The 18,662-nt window shown below is 39.1% G+C and overlaps 1 protein-coding gene across 13 annotated transcripts in view; it reads right to left on the minus strand.

Moving 5' to 3' along the window:
* The window catches only part of ERC1 (ELKS/RAB6-interacting/CAST family member 1), a 277,355-nt gene that overhangs the window by 53,141 nt on the left and 205,552 nt on the right, over positions 1-18,662 (minus strand). For all 13 annotated transcript variants that reach the window (XM_077178195.1, XM_077178201.1, XM_077178199.1 and 10 more), the window contains one exon: positions 3,278-3,422. In XM_077178195.1, the coding sequence (XP_077034310.1) occupies positions 3,278-3,422 (145 nt within the window). The remainder of the gene's footprint in view (positions 1-3,277; positions 3,423-18,662) is intronic.

Here is an 18,662-nt window from a genome sequence, read left to right on the forward strand (position 1 = left end):
CCATTCCTGTGTGAGTGACCAGTGCTGGGAAAGGACAGAGCACAAGGAATGACAGCAGAGCCCTCCAGATTCTGGATACCATTCCCTTGATGAACCTGTGTGTCTTCACTGATACTTTTAAATAAATGAAAATCACAGGCAATTGTTGGAACAAGTTTTTGTTTTGTGAGTGTTGCACCTTTCTACACTCTAAGAAAGGTCAATTAACAGCAAGTCAGGCAATGGTAACCAGCAGAAGCAATGAAAATCCTGATCCAAATCCTATCCTACACACTTGGATCCATTGACACTCACTATTGCAGCATGGCCAGGACACTGCTTTCCTAAAGCACCCTGTCAGAAGCCCTTCCCAGCCATGCTGGTAGCACAGCTTGCACAGCTCTTCCCACAAACCAGCCCTTCCCTCATTGCTCAGCATTTCTGTGAGCATCCCACGCACGTGGAAATGGGAATCTTTTACTCAGCTCTGTCTGACCACCAACTGAAAGAGCTGCTTTCCCACCACAAAGCCTAAGCATTTCCTAGGACTGAAATACCAAATACTTATCAGGGACCTCAACAGCTCTGAAACACGAATGACTGAGGTCAGGATCCCAGCTCTGAATCTGAAGGGTTGAATAAACTTTCTGGGTTTTTTGCTTTTCAAAATCTCCCAGAATATCTTGATTTGTGGCATCATTTGCCTTCCTTGAACAGCTGTGTTCAACACATCTGCAAGTCTGAAAGACTTTTCATTTACAATTTCTACTGTGAATTTAAGAATTACAGCTGAACTTCTAGGAAGTTCCTGAAAGGTGACATGGTTCTGTGGAGCTGGCAAACACAGATGGACCCTTGTTCTGCAGAAAAGGGTCCATGTGGAGAAGGTTTAAACTGAGGAAGCAGCATAGTTGTTTTGTTGGAAAATATGAGGCTGGTGACCTGGAACAACTGAAGAGGAGTGCAAGGGCCAAGTATACAGAATATTTGCAAAGCATGTGGAAAAATGAGATTTCCCTTGACTACATCAGTAATGAAGATCTTGTAAAATCTCACAGCCATCTCTTCTGACCCATCTCCTATTTCTGGAGCTGTCAAAGTTGGTGTGATTTGAATTTATTCAGCAAAAGTACACACCAAAACTACTGGCACTGAAAAAAAAAATGGAATTTTAGATTCTCTGCAGCTCATAGAGGTGGTGAGTAATACTCTCCTATAATAAGCAATGAGGAGTTTTTCTATCAATGTGTTGAAAGCTGCACATAAAAAAAAATGGATATAAGATGACACATCCTTAAAACACGGGATAGAATTTAGGGAGGATGTGTCAAATCTCTGTGTGGTCACATAAATATTTCTCAGGTATATTTTAAATGTAGTTTAGATTGTTTATATGTAAACATTCATTCTGCCTTGGAGATTGTGGATGTACTGGAGAATACCTGTGATTTTATACTACACATAAAACTTTTATTTATACTATCCATAGCACAGATGTGTTGAGGAGATTACTTTCTGCTTTCTTCATTATTTTTAAGATTAAAATCTTAAACAACCTTAAACAGTGACAAGTCTTTATAGCTGACTGCAGTTTTGGAACCAGAATCTTTCTGGCATTTCAACAGTCCAATGAATTGTTTGAAAAAGGACTATTGCTCCAACCTCAAATCATAATGCGTCTCACTACATACCAAGAACAATTTCAAATTAATCTCCTTTTAATTTTCATTTATTTGGGAAATTAAGTATCCCACAAATACACAGAAAAGCACTGTAGAACCGGTATCTTTAAGGGAAATGTCTTTTTAGGAAGAGTTTATGATACTGTAGGACTTACCAGCACTGAAAGATAACAATAGGAACTACAATGTTTTAATAATTATTTACCTGAAACCTAAGTCATTACAGATAGGCCCACTGTTAATATGTTAATTAAGTATTCACAGATTTTCAGCAGAAAAAAACTCACCACAAAATATTACAGGTTGTTCCAGCTACTCACAAAAGATAACCAGGAGGAAACTGGGAAGGGCAAGGGGCATGAAAGCACCTAATTTAAGCTTAGGACAACAAGAACCAAGAAGTGGTGTTAATTTCTCTTGGAATGAGTAGTACCATAAATTACAGCTGCTGCATCAACAATTGCATGAACAAAACAAGTACTTATCATTGCTGTGACCAGTTCTGGTTCCTGTTTTAGCAGATGATCTAGCTGACCAGTGACAGTAATTACAGCTGTTGCTCAAAAGTAAATAATACAAGACTGAAATATATACTTCTTGCTCATTCTGAAGCTGGTACATAAAACCCCCCAAAGTACTGTTCTTAAATGAAACCATAAATAACTATCTTAAAAAAACATGGCCAATAACATACTTGTGTTTGCTAAGGAAGAAGCACAGAAATCCCTTATCACAATGCTGACCTGGTTTTGTCTTACATTCTCTGACAGCAACAGAAATCATCTGGTTGACAGATGAAATGTTGCACATAAAACTTTATGAAGATGGAAATGGTGGCACTGAAGAAGTTGATACTGGATTGGCAGCAGCATATGTGCTATTAAGAGGAATGTGGCAAGGGAATAACTCAGGAAAACCTACCAGAAGTGCTGAAGTGAAAAATCTACACAGATTTTTTTCAGATCCTAAATCTCTTATTGCCAGGGATGCCTTTTGCTTCCTCTGTGTTTTACTGGCAATGTACTTTTCACATTACATTCAGTACTGGAACATAATGTTAAATGCTTTAACAGAAACACACTTTTTCTAATTGTTATGCCAACACAGAAAGATCTTAGGAATGGGAGAGGCCAGAAATAGGAAGGGACCAATCTCCTCACAAGCACAAGACCTCCCAGAGTCCATTCTAGAAGCTGACACATGCTGCTCCAGTTGCAATCAGAAATCACAGGAGAGACTGCGTGCTGTAACGTCCATATTTGAGCTCTACAGCCTATTCTTCCAAACAGGCTTCTTCCCCAAAAAGGCAAATGCAAACCCCCAGGAGAGATATCACTACTATTCCCTGAATCTGTGACTATTTGTGCCTGTAGAGGATAATAACCAATGTCCTCTTCATTCACAACTTCCTACGCATCCTATCACACATTTACTACTCAGGCAGTGACACAAAGAAACTTCCCTCAATGCTGAGTCCAGTAGCTAGTTTGAAATTGTTATTTATGCAATTTCCATCCTAACATATGACAAGAGTATACATTATTAGTTCCATAAATCAAGATAATAGTCCCACACCAGATTATTAAGTGGATTTTTCCTAGCCCTCCTGTACCCACCTGCTGCTTGAGCTGTTGCACAAGACGGTCCTTCTCCCGTTTCAGTGCAGCCACTTCATCCTGAGTCTTCTTCTTAGAGGATGAAAGCTCTAGCAGAGCAATATTGGCATCTTTTTCACTAATGGCAGCAAGAAGGGCTTCTTGTCTGAAAAAAACCCAAATGAATTACATTATTATCCTGCAAAACTTAGAAGACTCCTTCCTCTACAAAGATTTGAGCATACCAGAAATGCTGTACCAGTGTGCAGCTCTGAAAAGCAGTAATAAATATTTTTGTCTGGGCTACATGTCTGTTGGTGGAACAGCAAGTCAAGACACACACACCTCCCTGTAAACACCTGTGCTGGTACCAAACTGCAGCTTACAGGGTAAGAAAAACACATTATGTTCTTCCTCTGCACTCACCTTCTCAGTTTTTAATAACTACCATTTATTATTACTTTGGCTGAACATTTTCCCATACTCCTTCCCTGTAGCAGAAAACTCTTACAAATAGAATTCAGAAACATTTTATACACACTGGGAAAGGAGACAAAGATAACCACCCTAACAGTTAAACAGCAGTTCTCAAAGGAAGCCAAAGGATTGATTATGTTAGGGAAAGCAACCTTTTCTGTCCTTCCACCTTAATTCTCATCTTTAGCTGATGATGTGCAACAGGATTTCAGAGAAAACCTAGGCCTTCTTGCCCAGAAGTGTTGGCTTGTCTCACCTCTCATCACCTTGCAAAGAAGGCATAAAATGAGGTCCTGAATGTGTGGTGGTGTGAAAGATGGCATCATGCAGGAGTGATGATGAAAGACAAATCAAATACAACACATTTCTTATCTACATTTCATCTAACAATACAGTTGGAAATGCACTTCAAGTTTTGCTGCAGCACTCAATATCAAGAAGTTTATTATCAGAATTCCAATTTAAGCCCCTGTCTCAAAAATGTGGAGAAAAATCACGCATTTCAAGAGGAAAAGGCGTGTTTCAACAGACAAAATTGTTCACCATCTGACAGGACAGTGGACTACACAATGGACTTTCTGTGGGTGAAATTTCTCTCTGGGTTTACACAGGTGTTTCTTGTACAGTCCAAGAGAGTTAGCTTGCTTTAAATGAAATACCAGCATATCAAAAATCTCACAGATCCAGTGTAAAGAGTACTTGGGTCCTGCCTAGATCATATCTAGAAAAACATTATTGCTTCCCTTTCAAAATGTAATACCATAAAGTAAAGCAATTTTTTTAAGATACATTAAGATAATCATAAAGTATTCTAAATACATTTGTGCTATGAAGAAATACAAATATTCTGGTGATTTAATGGAGGCAAAGAGTAAAAGAAAGGAAAAGGTGCACATCAGATTCCCAGATGTAGTGTCAATACTGTAGGTGTGGGAACAATGGATAATGGGCATGTTATTATTGCCATTTTGTTTCTGCTGCTTTTGCTCTATGGAAAAGTATCCAGTTTTGGATGTCTGCCTGAAACATGAAAAATACCAATAGGGTGAAGTGACAGAACATGATCCATGACCTCTGCTTTTCTCCAGCTATCGGTATCCTGGGAAAGACAGGCTGGCTTGGAGCTCTGGTCATTTTCACTTTCTTTAGAGTAATCTGTTTTGATTATAAAGAAACACTTATTCTTTTAATAGTAAGCCCACAATCCTCGCTGATGATTCAGGACCAGGGCCAAGAATATCTCCGTAACTGTATCTGTGGAGCCATTACTCTGGTATGGAAATTGGAGGTGCCTCAAATAGCATGTAAGCCATACACCTTCTGCAATCAAATCCTTTGCTGCCCATCTCTGCTTCTTAAGTGAAAACCCCAAGGCCATGAAAATGAGATATGGATAGCAGTCAATTTTTTGTTGTTGTTTTTTTCCTGAAAAATCTTTGCCACCATGTGTCACTGTCATATTTTCTGAAAAATCCCTTCACCAGGATTTCTTCTCCTGGGTAGCTGAGAAGCCTCAGAGAAAAACTAAAGCAATAATTATCTCATTTTGCTTCTCCTGTGTTTTGCTGCTTTGGAATGTAGTTTGGAGATTGTTTATCCAACAGGTGGTTGTTTCATTGGTTTCATGTGAATTGTTTTAACTTAATAATCAATCACTGTCCAGCTGTGTCAAGACTGTAGAAGCAGTCACGAGTTTTTTATTATTATCTTCTTAAGCCTTCTGTAAATATCCTTTCTCTATTCTTAAGTCTAGTTTTGGTACAGCATTCTTTAATACAATATAATAAAATAATAAATTAGCCTTCTAAGAACATAGAGTCAGATTCATCATTTCCTTCCTGCCATGGAGGACCCTGAAAAATATCACAACCAGTGGTAGAAAAGAACTTCCTACTGGCCAAAACTTCAGTGCTGTGCTGTGAGATGAGGGTGCTGGTCAAGAAGGGGGGTAAAAGCCACCGTGGCTTTCTGACTGTTTTCTGGAACTAAAACAAAGGGAAGTTTGAACAAAAGTAAGCAAAATACCCTGTGATAAGTGCATTGTAGCTGCATTTTTTACTTTAGCAAGGCAAACAAAAACTGCTCCATGTGGGAGAAGTGCAGGTGTCACTGTCAGCTCTGCTGGAAGGGACAAGTCTGTAGTAGCAAGTTATTGCTCTCAGCAGAGCTTGCAACTGCCAAGTAATTCCAAGACAATAAAAAGGGCATACTACCAAGCAAAAGACAAGGTTTGTGATTGAAGAGCATTACAAAAATGATTTATTTCCCTTCCTGAGAGCTTTAGGAGGCCAGAGGAACTTGCTGCGAGACAGGGGATGTGGCAAGAAGGAGAATATGGGCTGCTGTGTGCATGGTGGTTGCAGCACATGAACAAACCTATCCATCAGGAGTGCTGCAGTCAGTCCTGGAGGCTCAGGCACTGACATAGGCTTGGCTTCTTCAGCAAAATGCTCCTCCTCAGTTCACAACTTTGGAGGTCCTGCAAAGCTCTCATAAGGAGGCAAAACATGCTGCACAACCCAAGGATGCTGAAAGCTGGCTAGGGCCAGAGTCACTGAGCAGACACAGTTCACTTAAGTTAATTCAGGTATTTCAGATGCTGGTACTGGTGTAGCTGTGCCAACATCAACTCAGCAGGGGCAAACTGCCCATTTATCTCTGCACTGCAGCAGGGTCTGCAGCCTGAACTGAGCTGTGCACGGCTCACAAGAGGTGAGCAGAGCCTGTGACAGACTGAATGCTACCAAAGGAAACCTGAAATGGCAACAGTGTAGAAAAATCTACTGAAAACAGGTTCAAGTTTTACTCCAAATTGGACAAAAAAAGGAGATTAATTTTTCCTTCTATTTACACTGAAGTTTTTCACCAAATGTAGATAATGATCAGTATAGACTGGAGTGGTATCAAGACCAGTAGGTTTAATTCTTAATGGTAGATAAAATCTCAAGATCAATATCAACATTATTTGGTCTGTTTGCAGTCTTCAAAAAATAATGCAAAGAAAGATGGGCTTGCCTTTTTAAAATAGATGACTACAGCATAGTTACAGGCCAGTAGAGCAGAGAGATTTGACAACAAACACAAAGAATAGTGTGCAAATGCATGTCTCCTTCAACTCTTGAATAGAAATGTCTGATTTGGGGAAGATAACTGGGCAACAGTGTACTATTACACTGCTACTAATTACTAATATTAATAGAATTAAGCTGTCTTCAAATGGGTTTCTATGGCACTTGGTTTCAGAAGACTACATAATTCCTTTAGAGCCCTTTCCCAATAAAGGAGAAGAATCCTTTTGGTAAAACACAAGAGGAGGTGAACTTTAAAAAGCAGTTTTGTACTTTGCAGTACTGTTCCCAGGGTCATAGCACTGGAATATTTATCAGTTGTATAATTAGAAAGTATAACAGGCTGCAAACAGTGCTGAATTAATGATGCTTCAAAACATGAAAACTATACATATTCATTAAAAGAATATGCTTACATATGGCAGGGAGAACACTTATTCTATATAGAGATGTTATAAATGTATTGTTCTATAAAATTTATTTCAAATTATGAAATTTCCTCCTATCTGGAGTATTTCTGAACGTGTGTATGAGATAATATGAAAGCAATATTGATATCAGCAGCAGCTTTGATTTTAATGTCATGGAAGAACTGGGATTATTCCATCAGCCCTAGTTGCATTATAGGACCAAATCTATTTTCCTTCTGACTGGCATTAAACTAAAGCATTTAAAAGAGTGACACAAATTTGAAGACTCGGGTAGCTACAAGCTCATAGCAATCCAATCAGTTCCTTCAACAGAGAGTGTTGCACTTCCATGAACAATGATTAAGCTGCCAGCGTTTTCATCCTTGCATATTGAGATGAACTGTAATTATGGCTGTTGTGCTTTTAGTACACAAGGAAAGATCCTCCTGTTCCATGAGCTGTTTGCCCATGGTAAGGGCATCACTCACCAAAGAATGACAGAGGTGCCTCTCGTACAGGACTTGTTTCTGTTGTCTGATTTTGTCCATTGCATTTCCTCCAAGCCTACAAAAAATTCTGCTAAAAGCTTTTAATGCTTTCCTGTCAGAGACATTTGTAAGACTTACCCTGGTGAATCACCATCACAATAAGAACTGTATTATTTGTATATGAATTAAAAACCCTTCCATGATGTGACAACAACAGCAAGAACTTGCAGGCAGAGAGATTCAGATAAAGCACTGCAGTGTTATGAGAGCTAGACAGACAGGCAGCAGCTAAGAACATAAAAGCATTGGGATATGGCCTTCAGTAATTTCTGAGTTTAGCAGAATGGCAGGGTTTGGGTGGGTGACACTCAATAAACTCTTAAAAAGTAATTAGGAGTACAACACACCAAACTGCAGATTCAATGGGCCAGAAGCCCTGGCTCCATCGTCCTCTCCATCATAAACTGTGTCTACCACTGCAGCAGTACTTCTGAACTCCACATTCTTTCCCACTTTTTTTTTTTTTTTTTTTTTTTTTTTTTGCTGGTTAGAGAACATCTTCAGAAAATTAAGAAACTCTGACTTCCAGTACCTTACAGGGAGGAGAGAGTCCTTGCAAAGCTCTGGGTATCAATATTTAGGTCTTAAAAGAAACCTTGAAAAAGGCAATTATACCAGTGAATGACATTTCATGATGCTAACAGATGAATAACTCACTTAATATGCAAGCTGCCAAATTCTGCACTGGCTGTGATTTCTGCAGCATTTAAGATGCAGCTCAAAGTATCCCAAAGTGAGCAAACTTTTGTCCAAAAGAAACAGTAGCTACCTCTTACTGCAAGAGAATGGGAAAAAAATTTAACTTGGCAATAGGTACTACCTGCTTTTTTTAATTACAGCTGGGAATAATCAAACCTCAGACTGCAAATTAATTTCCAAAGCACAGCCTTTAAATCTTCAGTTAAAAGGGATAATACTACACTCCTTCCATTCCAGTCCTTGTTTCCTGAATCAGCACATCACCTTTGCCTGGCCTGGCTGGCACATCAGCAGCCTTTCTAATCTCTGGTCTATGCTCTTACAGCTACCATAACAGAAACTGAGAATTCAAGCAAACCGAATTAGATGAAAACAAGAGGTTTTTGTTATCAGCAAATTGAAGCTTTCTGAATGAACACCTTTCCACTGGTCTCTTCAATGTCATTGCATGCATGTGACCACCACTGGAAAACAAGAGAAAAATACAAACTCTTGGTGAATACAGTTGTGTGGTCACAAAAGTGATGTCCCTTTAATTTTCCATTATAAGAATGGCATGATAATAATCAATGTGAATTCCATGACACAGGAAGCATTACCACTTGCACTGTCCTTGTTTTAAAAAAAAGATACTGATAATATATTTAGACTTTCCTACACATCTTTTCTCTAACATCCCAATTGTCTAGAATCACAGAACTCCTTAGTAGGATTGATAAGCAGTGCTTTTAAAAGTCCTTTCCCTCAGCATGTTTGATAAAGTCACAAGTAGTCCTATAAATATTTTATATTGCCTTTTCCATCAATGTTTTAGCCCTTCTTGCACTTAAGCTTTCCACCTTAATTTTATCACTCTGGCACCAGAGGTAAAAGTTTGCAATTCATAGTCCTGCTCATGTCTCAGCTCTGAGCACTCAGAACTGCAGCTCAGCCTTAGACTGTCTGCCAGCATATCTAGAAAAAAACCTAACACTTTCACAGAGAAGTTTCAAACCCACTACTAATTTCCTGAACTATTTTTATTTATGAATACCTCAGTGAAAAGCTGGCTGCTACTTGTCACAGCTGCTAAACTGAGAGCCCATCAGCCTTCCCTGGGTGCCTGTAAAGAGTGGAAGTTCCCCAAGATGGCACATGGCAGAAGGAACTGCCAACCCTGGCACCTGATGTTATGGGAGATTTGTCCCCTACAAAGGGTAGAATTTTTCTGAAGACAACCTTCCTTGCTTTAGCAGCTTTCAGTGCAGATGTGGATGAGAGACAGCAGTACTTACAAAGCTCTTGAGCTCCCCAGATTTGGCTTTTCTGAGAAGGAACTCCTGAAATTGGTGTTCTTTCTTCATCCGCCGTTTAACAGCAGTGCAGGCAGAGCACAAACTCAAGGCATATTTTTCATCCAGGCAACAGAGGCCACCAGAATACATCCACCAGCTTTTGACAAGTGACCTTATAAGAAAGGCAGCTCCCATTTCTTTTCCTGGGACATGGTCAAGTTCAGGTTGAGCTCTAGCTTAGCATGTGGTTTCACAATCGGCTTAGGCTGACACAAGACAGGCTCTTGTGGCAAGAGATGGTTCTGCCCTCCCATTTCCAGGCTCCTGCCCCTCCACTGGCTGTGTATCCCTGCAGCCTGAGGAGCCAGTTAAAACCCTGAATAAACATGAGGAACCCAGATCCGACCGCAGGTTCCTCATCCCTGCAGGAACTGCCCAGCTGCAGCTCCTCCTGACACTGTGACAGTGTCAAACCCTTCACTGCCACAGCCAGCACTGCCAAAACATAAGAATGGAAAATGAATCATGGAATTCACACTGATTATAACATATCAAATAACCACAATTACTACAGTGAAAACAATTATCTTGATGTCTTTGTGACTCTGGCCCAGGTTGAAAGATGGTAGAAAGAAATTTCAGCTTTATCAGTCAAACTTTGACAGCAATACTGCAATCTTACTGTGGCTTCTGATCACAGAAGTAAAAAACTCTAGTCATGATTTATTTATTTCATTTAGTGAAATATTCACTATTTATTTCACTTAATTTCATTCACTATTTATTTCATTTTAGTGAAAAACTCTAGTCATGATTTATAACACAGTTGTTTTAAGAAAATTATGCAGTCTTTATACTGCATATAAATCAAACAGACAGAGCATCTACCTCCTTGCTAAATGACTACTGTGTCATTTCTGGTGAGTATAATTTATCTCACTTCTGCATCTGTCTCATTTCCATGGCTGACATCCTGACAGGTGGTCATACCTGCCTTCCTCTATATTTTATCAGCTCACTGGAAAACAAGGCAAAGGCATTAACTTAGTTTTGGAACCATATTCATACTACACTTATTCTCAGTGCATTGTGGTTCCACTTTTTTTCCTGATCCTTTTGTAGCAGTGGCTAAAGAATATTTATTATTTATTTTTATTTCTTTTGGGAAGTCTCATTCAGCATGAGTTTCCACAATTCTCACTTTATTCCTACAATTTCTGCTTTCCCTAAATGTCTCTTTCTCTTGACCAATTTAAGGCTGCTGCCAATTCCCTTTTTGGATAGAGATACAAAGCTTTGTAACTTTCTTAAACTTTTCTCCTTTTGTTTGTGATGCAAAGACCTTACAGTTTTGGACTTTTGATTTAAATAAATGCTCTGCTTCCTCTGCATGAACCTCCTGTGTCCTTCTGACCAATTTACTTGCTATGTAGTAGTCTCCATTTTTCAGTCTATTAATTTGAAATTGAATACTTCACTTTTCTAGCAAAGTTTTATTCTTTGAATACAGGTTTTATCAATTTGTGATCACTACAGCTGAAGTCAGTTTTGGTGATAATTTCTTTGCTAGTGTCATCACTACTTATTACAATCCTTTAGTCTCACACCATTACATCTTGGTGATCTAGTCATTATTAAGTTAACAAGCCTGGCAGTTCCTCTGATTTGTATCCAATAAATGGATACATCTGACAAAAACACATTTCTCCATTATTAGTTACATTTAACACAACATTATACCTAAAATCCATAGCATGATACCATCTAATCTATTTATGTAACTTTTATGATCCTTACATTATTTTGACTCTAAGCAATGCTATAATTTATACTCTTTTTTATTTCCTCAAAACCTCCATTATAATTAATATACAACAACATTACTTTCATTTTTAGCTTTCCTGAACAACCTGTACCCACATTTCAGCTCTGAATATTAGTCTATTTCTCACTAATTCCTGTTATCCCTGTGACATCCAGTTTCATGCTACATACCAGATGTGTACAGCTACATCATTTTGTTGTTCTTTTACAAACATCTCAATATTACTCCACATGTAGCATTTCAACAAATTTTCTTGTCAGAGCTATGGATTGTTTTCATTATTTATTGTCTATCTGAGCACCAACCAGGATGTGCCTTGCCTAACTTCCTACTCCTTCTTCTCTGAGGGTTCTTTTGAACATTTGTTCAAGCTTCTCTTCCAGAACCACTCTGTCTGATTTGTAAGAGGAAATATTTTCTTCAAGGTTAGACCTTTTAATATTAATTCTGCAAATGATGAATTTGGGCTTTGGTGGTAGTAACAACAGCAGCACTAATGCTGATCTCTGTTCCCTCCTAACCCTACCTATACCTGTATTTCAGTTTTTTCTGGTTGCTGCTGCTGCCCAGGAGAGGGATCAAAAAAGGAGCACAAGAAATGCCAAGTGTCTGGGTAAGGACAGGAATAGCAGCATCAGGGGAAAAAGAGGCTGGAAGCAGTTTCATTAAACACTGAGGCATCACTTTGCCTCCTGCTCTTGGTAGCTCCAATGGCTGCTCCTTAAGTAGTGCCAAAAAAAAGTGTTTCTAAGCAAGCAGGAGCTGTTGAAAGGGTTGAGGACAGAAATGGAGCAGGTGTCAGGGGCTATGGATAAAATTTGGATATATTTAGTTCTGTAATTGCAGCAGAAGGGGCCTGAGAGGTTTCATTTAATTTCCTTTTTCAGATCCGGGTCTGAAAGCAGGTGTAGCTACTTGCAGTCCCTGAGTGCAGATTTCTTTGAATGGGCACTACAGCATTTTCTGATGAGTTTTGAAGATAAATTCCCAGATGCTTGAAGCAACTGGCATTCTACAGTAACTAGGGAGCATCCCACCACCTTCCCTTCTGTTTTTACCTCTATCCAGTGCCTGTTCTTCACGAGATGAAACCAGAGCTGCATGCAGTAACAAGTTTAGGAGACTGAGCATGTGTACTCTGCTCCAGAAAAAGCACTGTTAAGCCTGACCTAAACCATGCAAACAGGCCTTTGACAATTCTTTATCAGATCCCTGATAAGCACAGTAATGATACACTCCAATTCAAAGCCTTTTTTCATGTACAGATCTAAAGAGTTTTATTGAAATAAAGAGAAGCTCAAGCATCTCAAAGTGAGCTGTTGCTGCCTGTTTTGTAATGAGACACAAAGCATGTGAACCTTAAGCAACACACTCAAAGTGAGAGAGCAAGTAATTAATATGTGAGGACATTGGAAAAACCTCAATTTAGCACATTCTAGCAACCAACACCTTTCCAAGTGAACAAATCTGAAGCTGTGTTTATGCTGTAGTATGAACAAAAACCCCTCCCAAACAGCCTTATTGAAGAAACACGATCACAGATAAATTTACACATGTAGCTCTTACATCTTAAAAAAGTAATAAACCTCCAAATTTCAAGACTATGAAATAGAGAAAAACAGAATTAAACCAGCCTCTATCACACAAGAAACTGGCTCTCATGAGAACCTGCCTATGCTACAGGTACATGAAAGTTCCCCTATCTTCTTCTAAGTATCATCTAGCTTATTTTGGTAAAATTGACATTTAATTGGTTCTACAATTGTTAGGAATTATCAGTTGGTATCTACTTAGTTAAGATATGTGGCAAGGTTAATTTCTTGCAAGAAAAATCTTGCTGAATTTGAAAATGTTTCTATTCTATCTACTTTATAAAAGAAAAGAAAGTAAATAAAAAAAAAATAAAGGGGCAGAAAATAACTGTAAGGCAGGGTGAACATGTGTGACATGGACAACTTTTAATCCCTAAACTATCCTTAAGAAATAGGTGTTTTGGACATCAATAAAAATTCTGAGCATTTTCTGAAGAGTACAGACTAATGAATTTACAAGAAAATATCAGGATGCTTCATGCAGAAGAAATCTTTCAAAAACTGAGACCAGCACCAAAGTAAGGTGCTAGATTTTAAAACTAACAACTGCTAAATGCAAAACATGTAAACAAACAGTGTCAATTGGAGCAGAAACATGGCTTAGTGAAGCTGAGAGACAGGAGCTACTCTTCACTCCTGTCATTTGTGATTCAACCAAAAGCACATCATTTAACTACCTCTGTAAATGCAAATGCTACTATTTACTAGAGGGCACATCTGGTAACATCTGTAAAACAGTGACATTCTGAGCTGAAAATAGTCTGGTCTCTTTCTTTTTGTTGCTTATTGCTAACTGGAGGGAAAAAGGGGATTACCAAAAACTTGCACACGTATTTCTGCTAGGAGCACCATGATTGCACTGAGATTTTTCATCTTTTCACACGAGAAACTACAAGGCCACAGAACTAGGAAGGAAACACCTGAGCAGCAAGAGGATTCCCCAGCAGACACATGGCAGAGTGGGCAGGACAAGTGGAACTGGCAGCCAGGAGCAAACCTGCCTTTATGGATTTATGGCAGGCTCCCAGTTCAAGGCCCATCTGGCTGGGAAGGGGGAGGCTGGGAGGACCATGCACCGCTCACATTTTTGCCATTCCTGCTGCGGTATGGCGTGAATAAATCACAGGGCTGAGGTCAGAACAGCCAGCCCATAAAGTGATTCATGGGCCCAGCAGCACATTCCCCCAGGACTATGTACTTTATTACAGTAAACCTCAGAACAAGATACAATTTCCTGTCTCAAGGAGCAGCCTTTAAATCAGGACACCTGGACAGCCCCGCAGCCGCTTGCAGAACAATGGGGCTAAGCCCCACCGCCGCCTCTCCTGCTGGCCCTGCTGCCTTCACCCAACACCACCTCCAGAGCCTCCTCCTGCTTCTGCCTTCACCAACACCACCTTCAGAGAGCCTCCTCCTCCTCCTGCCTCTCCTGCTGGCCCTGCTGCCTTCACCCAACATCACCTTCAGAGAGCCTCCTCATCCTCCTCCTGCATGTTACTGTGGTGACAACACCATGCAGGCAACACTCTGATATAATCCTATTCTTCAGACACAGCTCCCCACCCAAGAAATAAATACTCTCCATATGCTGTTTTTTCACTCCATTTTAGCTTTTAGGTCTCTTCTGCACTGTAAAAATTGGATTCAAAACGTTAAGGCAACAGAGGAACTGAAAGGGAAATCATTGGTTTCTCTGTTTGCAGGCAGACCCTGCTCTGGAAATGTTTTTTTCTTCTTTGCAAGCTGAAGAATCTGACATGCAATTTAGGCTGTAATATGGATGTTCTCACTGTGATCAAGGGCTGTGATCTGAGTTTTGGGTTTGGCATCTGGAAAGAAACTGAGGTGGTGACAGAGATGATGGTGTTGTTGGACTCCTGAGAAATCTCCCTCCCAGCTAAGAGGAACGTTGCTCTTACACCACAGGTTACATTTCCAGGAGAAAGGAAAGAGAACTCATTTTAAGCCATGAAACAAAGCAGTGGATATTTTCCACTCTCAATATGCTGTGGAGCCTTATTTCTCTAAATACTTCAACCATACAGAGGGGCAACCAGCCATGGCTGGCTTGTACTCCAGCTGTCCCTCAGGTAAGGGTGAGCCATGTGCTGGCTGCACTTCTGCTGCTCTCCTTGGAAGCAACAGGACACTTCAAATGGGAGCTCCCCATGTTCACACGAAACAGGACAGAGGAAAAACTTGCTTTGCCTCCTTCAGATCATAACGGATCACCAAAACCAGAGCTAAACTAGGGTCTATTTTTTTTTCAGTATGCATAATTCACAATTAAGAAAAAAAAGGGAAGCTTCCCTTTAAGCATTTAAAGGCAAGATTTTCCTGCAGCTTTGATGACAGTAAATCATTCCATGCAATCACTACAAACAGTGGAAAAAATCCTGATAATTTTTACTCTTCAAAGTTCTTTTGGATCTTAAAACTACAGCCATAACAAGGTAACTTGTCCCTGGGAAGCTGCTTCATGGAAAACAGACACACCTGAAAGATGTTCAGAGGACAAAAACATAAGAGAAAGTGATAGAGCAAAGGAAGTTTTGGGAATATTTAAATGAGAATTCATCATATACTGTAAGTTAAGCTATTGAACTGGTCAAACAAAAAAAAAATCTAGGTAAGGAAAGAGGAGAAGGAAAGGATTGATAAAACAGATGTAAGCAGCAATAAACCCATCTGATTTATCCAAGATTGAACCTCCTGAAGCTATTTGTTTCACAATTACTTTTCCTACAAGTGAAAACAGTTGTGTGGAAAATAACATCTTCCACCTGCTTATTTTATTTTGTTTTATGCTACTTAAAGAATCTCCTTGACTTCAGTGGATTGTTTCAGAGCAAAATTAAGTTTCAGTAGGCAGAATTAAGGCTTACTGATTTTATCCAGTCTGCTTTCCTGTAGAGAATAAATATTTACATCATACCCAGTTGCTCCCAATCATTTATTCTGGGGGGGCTTAAGAAAAGGACATATACTTGGGACTGAAAGCCATGAGGAAGCCAAGGCTGCTGCCCTTGTGAGTTTGTCCCAGTGGTTAATAATTTTCACTGTCATAGTCTTATGTCATTCTATTTCCAACCCTTCTGTTCTCAGTTTCTGGATAATGATCCTTGTTTTGACTGTCTCTGCTTGAATAAAGTGTTTTAATATTACAGTCCTAGATATTAGGACTATACAGAGTCTTGTGACAACTGTATCAACTATCCTGTAAAACAGAACTAAAATCTTCATTCTGTTCATACTCATTAATCCTATTTTTATGCAGCCAAAGTCCTTCTGCTGCCAAGACCACACTTTTTTCTATAACATGGCCAAATCTTTTCCAAGTCACTCCTTTCCAAATAATGCACAGTAGACTTCATATTGTTCTGATTTAAATGCTTCATGTTCAGATGCACTTTGTGTAAATGAGCTTGCATTAAGAAGCAATTTAAGTGGCCCCACATGTCTGCTGTCACCATTAGGGAACACTACAGTATTTCCTGTATCACCTGCACTGTCATTTTAGACTTGCTTCCAGCTCACTGATCAAATGATTATCAGCATCCAGCCCAGCACAAAATCTAAAAAATGAAGTTCACTGTTCAGTTTTAACTGTAATGGGAAAATGCTGACAGTTAATGCTCACTTTCAGCACCTTGTCTATACAGCACTAACAGATAACATCAAGGGACTCTTTCCAAGGGCATGCAGTGATAGCCTTCACCCATCACAAGGGGCGATGCCTTCAATCTGACAGAGGATGGAGTTAAATTAGATATTAGGAAGAAATTCTTCACTGTGAGGGTGCTGAGGCACTGGTACAGGTTGCCCAGAGAAGCTGTGGATGCCCCATCACTGGAAATGTCAAAGGCCAGGCTGGATGGGACCAGGGACAGGGCCTGGTCCAGTGGAAGGTTTGGAGCTGGATGATCTTTAAGGTCCCTTCCAAACCAAACTGTTCCTTAATTCTGTGATAATATTGGGAATTGGTCTTCTACAGAAGATTAATTATGCTTAATGCAAAAAGTTACTTATACTAAACAAGGTTTGGTTTTTTTTAACCAAACTTTAGAGATAATCAAGGAACCATATCACATTTTTTTGGCATTACGCATCTTAGACAAAGTAATTTGACTGGTATTAATTAAAGGCCTATTCTTTATATTATCAGAATATTTTATCAGCTTATTCATCACTCTGCTCATGAATTGTAACAGTTAATCAATTCATAGCACGTTAGCCACCCTCTGCCTGCTATTCTGCAACACTTCCAGGACTTCAGCATTTCCGTAACTTCTAGAATTTCACCAGAATTCCAGTATTTATTAAACTTTCAAGGAGCCAAAATTCCCTTTCACCAACTTCTCCAGTGTTCTTAGATTCTAAAACCAGTAGTATGCTACCCCCAACATACGTGTAACTTCTTCAGCAGTTTCTTATGCTGGAAAGAGAAACGTGGAATGCCACAGTGCCTTTCTAAGAAGAGGCAAAAACATTTCTGTTCAAGTCCTATGTGATCCAAATTAACAATAAAGAATGTTACAAACCAGTAAAGTAACATTTTAGGCATACTACAAATACCTCAAGTGGCATAATAAACTGAAAAAAAAAATCTTTCTTGATTTTGTTTTCTTCAGTAATTCTGATTATGCTGGGTATTTACTATCAATAGAAAACAGCAGTTTTTAATAATTGAGTGGGGTTTTTTGAATGCTGGCATTAAGAAAGAAAAAGAGGTCTTTCATCACTATAGCAAATACAAATGGTTTCCTCTCTGAAACCAAAGACAGAATTACCACTGACTTCATATAGTAAGAGCTGTATTAAGGGACCAGACTCTCACTTCCTTCCAAATGGCTTCAAATTTTCAATACAAGTTCCCAAAAAACTTTCAGCATTTCATCTATCTACTTAAAAACACACATAAAATCATACTTAATAAAAAGCTCCAAACATTTTAATGTTGCAAAGTGAAATCTGCAGACATTGAGAAACGTAACTTTAGCTCTACATGCTTTATGCTGTCTCAGTCTTCTGTTAAATGAATGGATACAGGTTTGGCCAAAGGATGTGTCTTTCATTTCATCTTCAAGACCTTATTTACATAAGATAGTAACACATTCAGGGACTATGGGAGGAAAACACCTTTAGTTGCTTAGCAAAACCATCATCAGGCAGAACAGAGATTAACACTGGCAGATCCCTAGGAATTTTTTGGCTAATCATTTGCAGCAAAGTGCTTAACTGTGACATAGAGTGGCTTCAAGGGTGGAGTGAAAAACCAAGTTTTGATTTTTTAAGTTTTGTCTTGAACGTGTCATCCCCAATCTCATTTCAAAAAATCTGATCTTCTATTATAAAATAACAAAATACTCTATTATTAACATGATTTCTCTGCAAAACAAAGTAAGGAAGCAATAGGAAATGTGAGTTTTTTTTTCCTTCTCACACATTTTGCTTTTTTACTTACTAGTGCAATAGGAACAGGGGAAAGGTAAAGGTAACTAAGTGGAATAAAT

The sequence above is a fragment of the Agelaius phoeniceus genome, chromosome 5 (assembly GCF_051311805.1).
Source record: "Agelaius phoeniceus isolate bAgePho1 chromosome 5, bAgePho1.hap1, whole genome shotgun sequence".
Taxonomy (NCBI): domain Eukaryota; kingdom Metazoa; phylum Chordata; class Aves; order Passeriformes; family Icteridae; genus Agelaius; species Agelaius phoeniceus.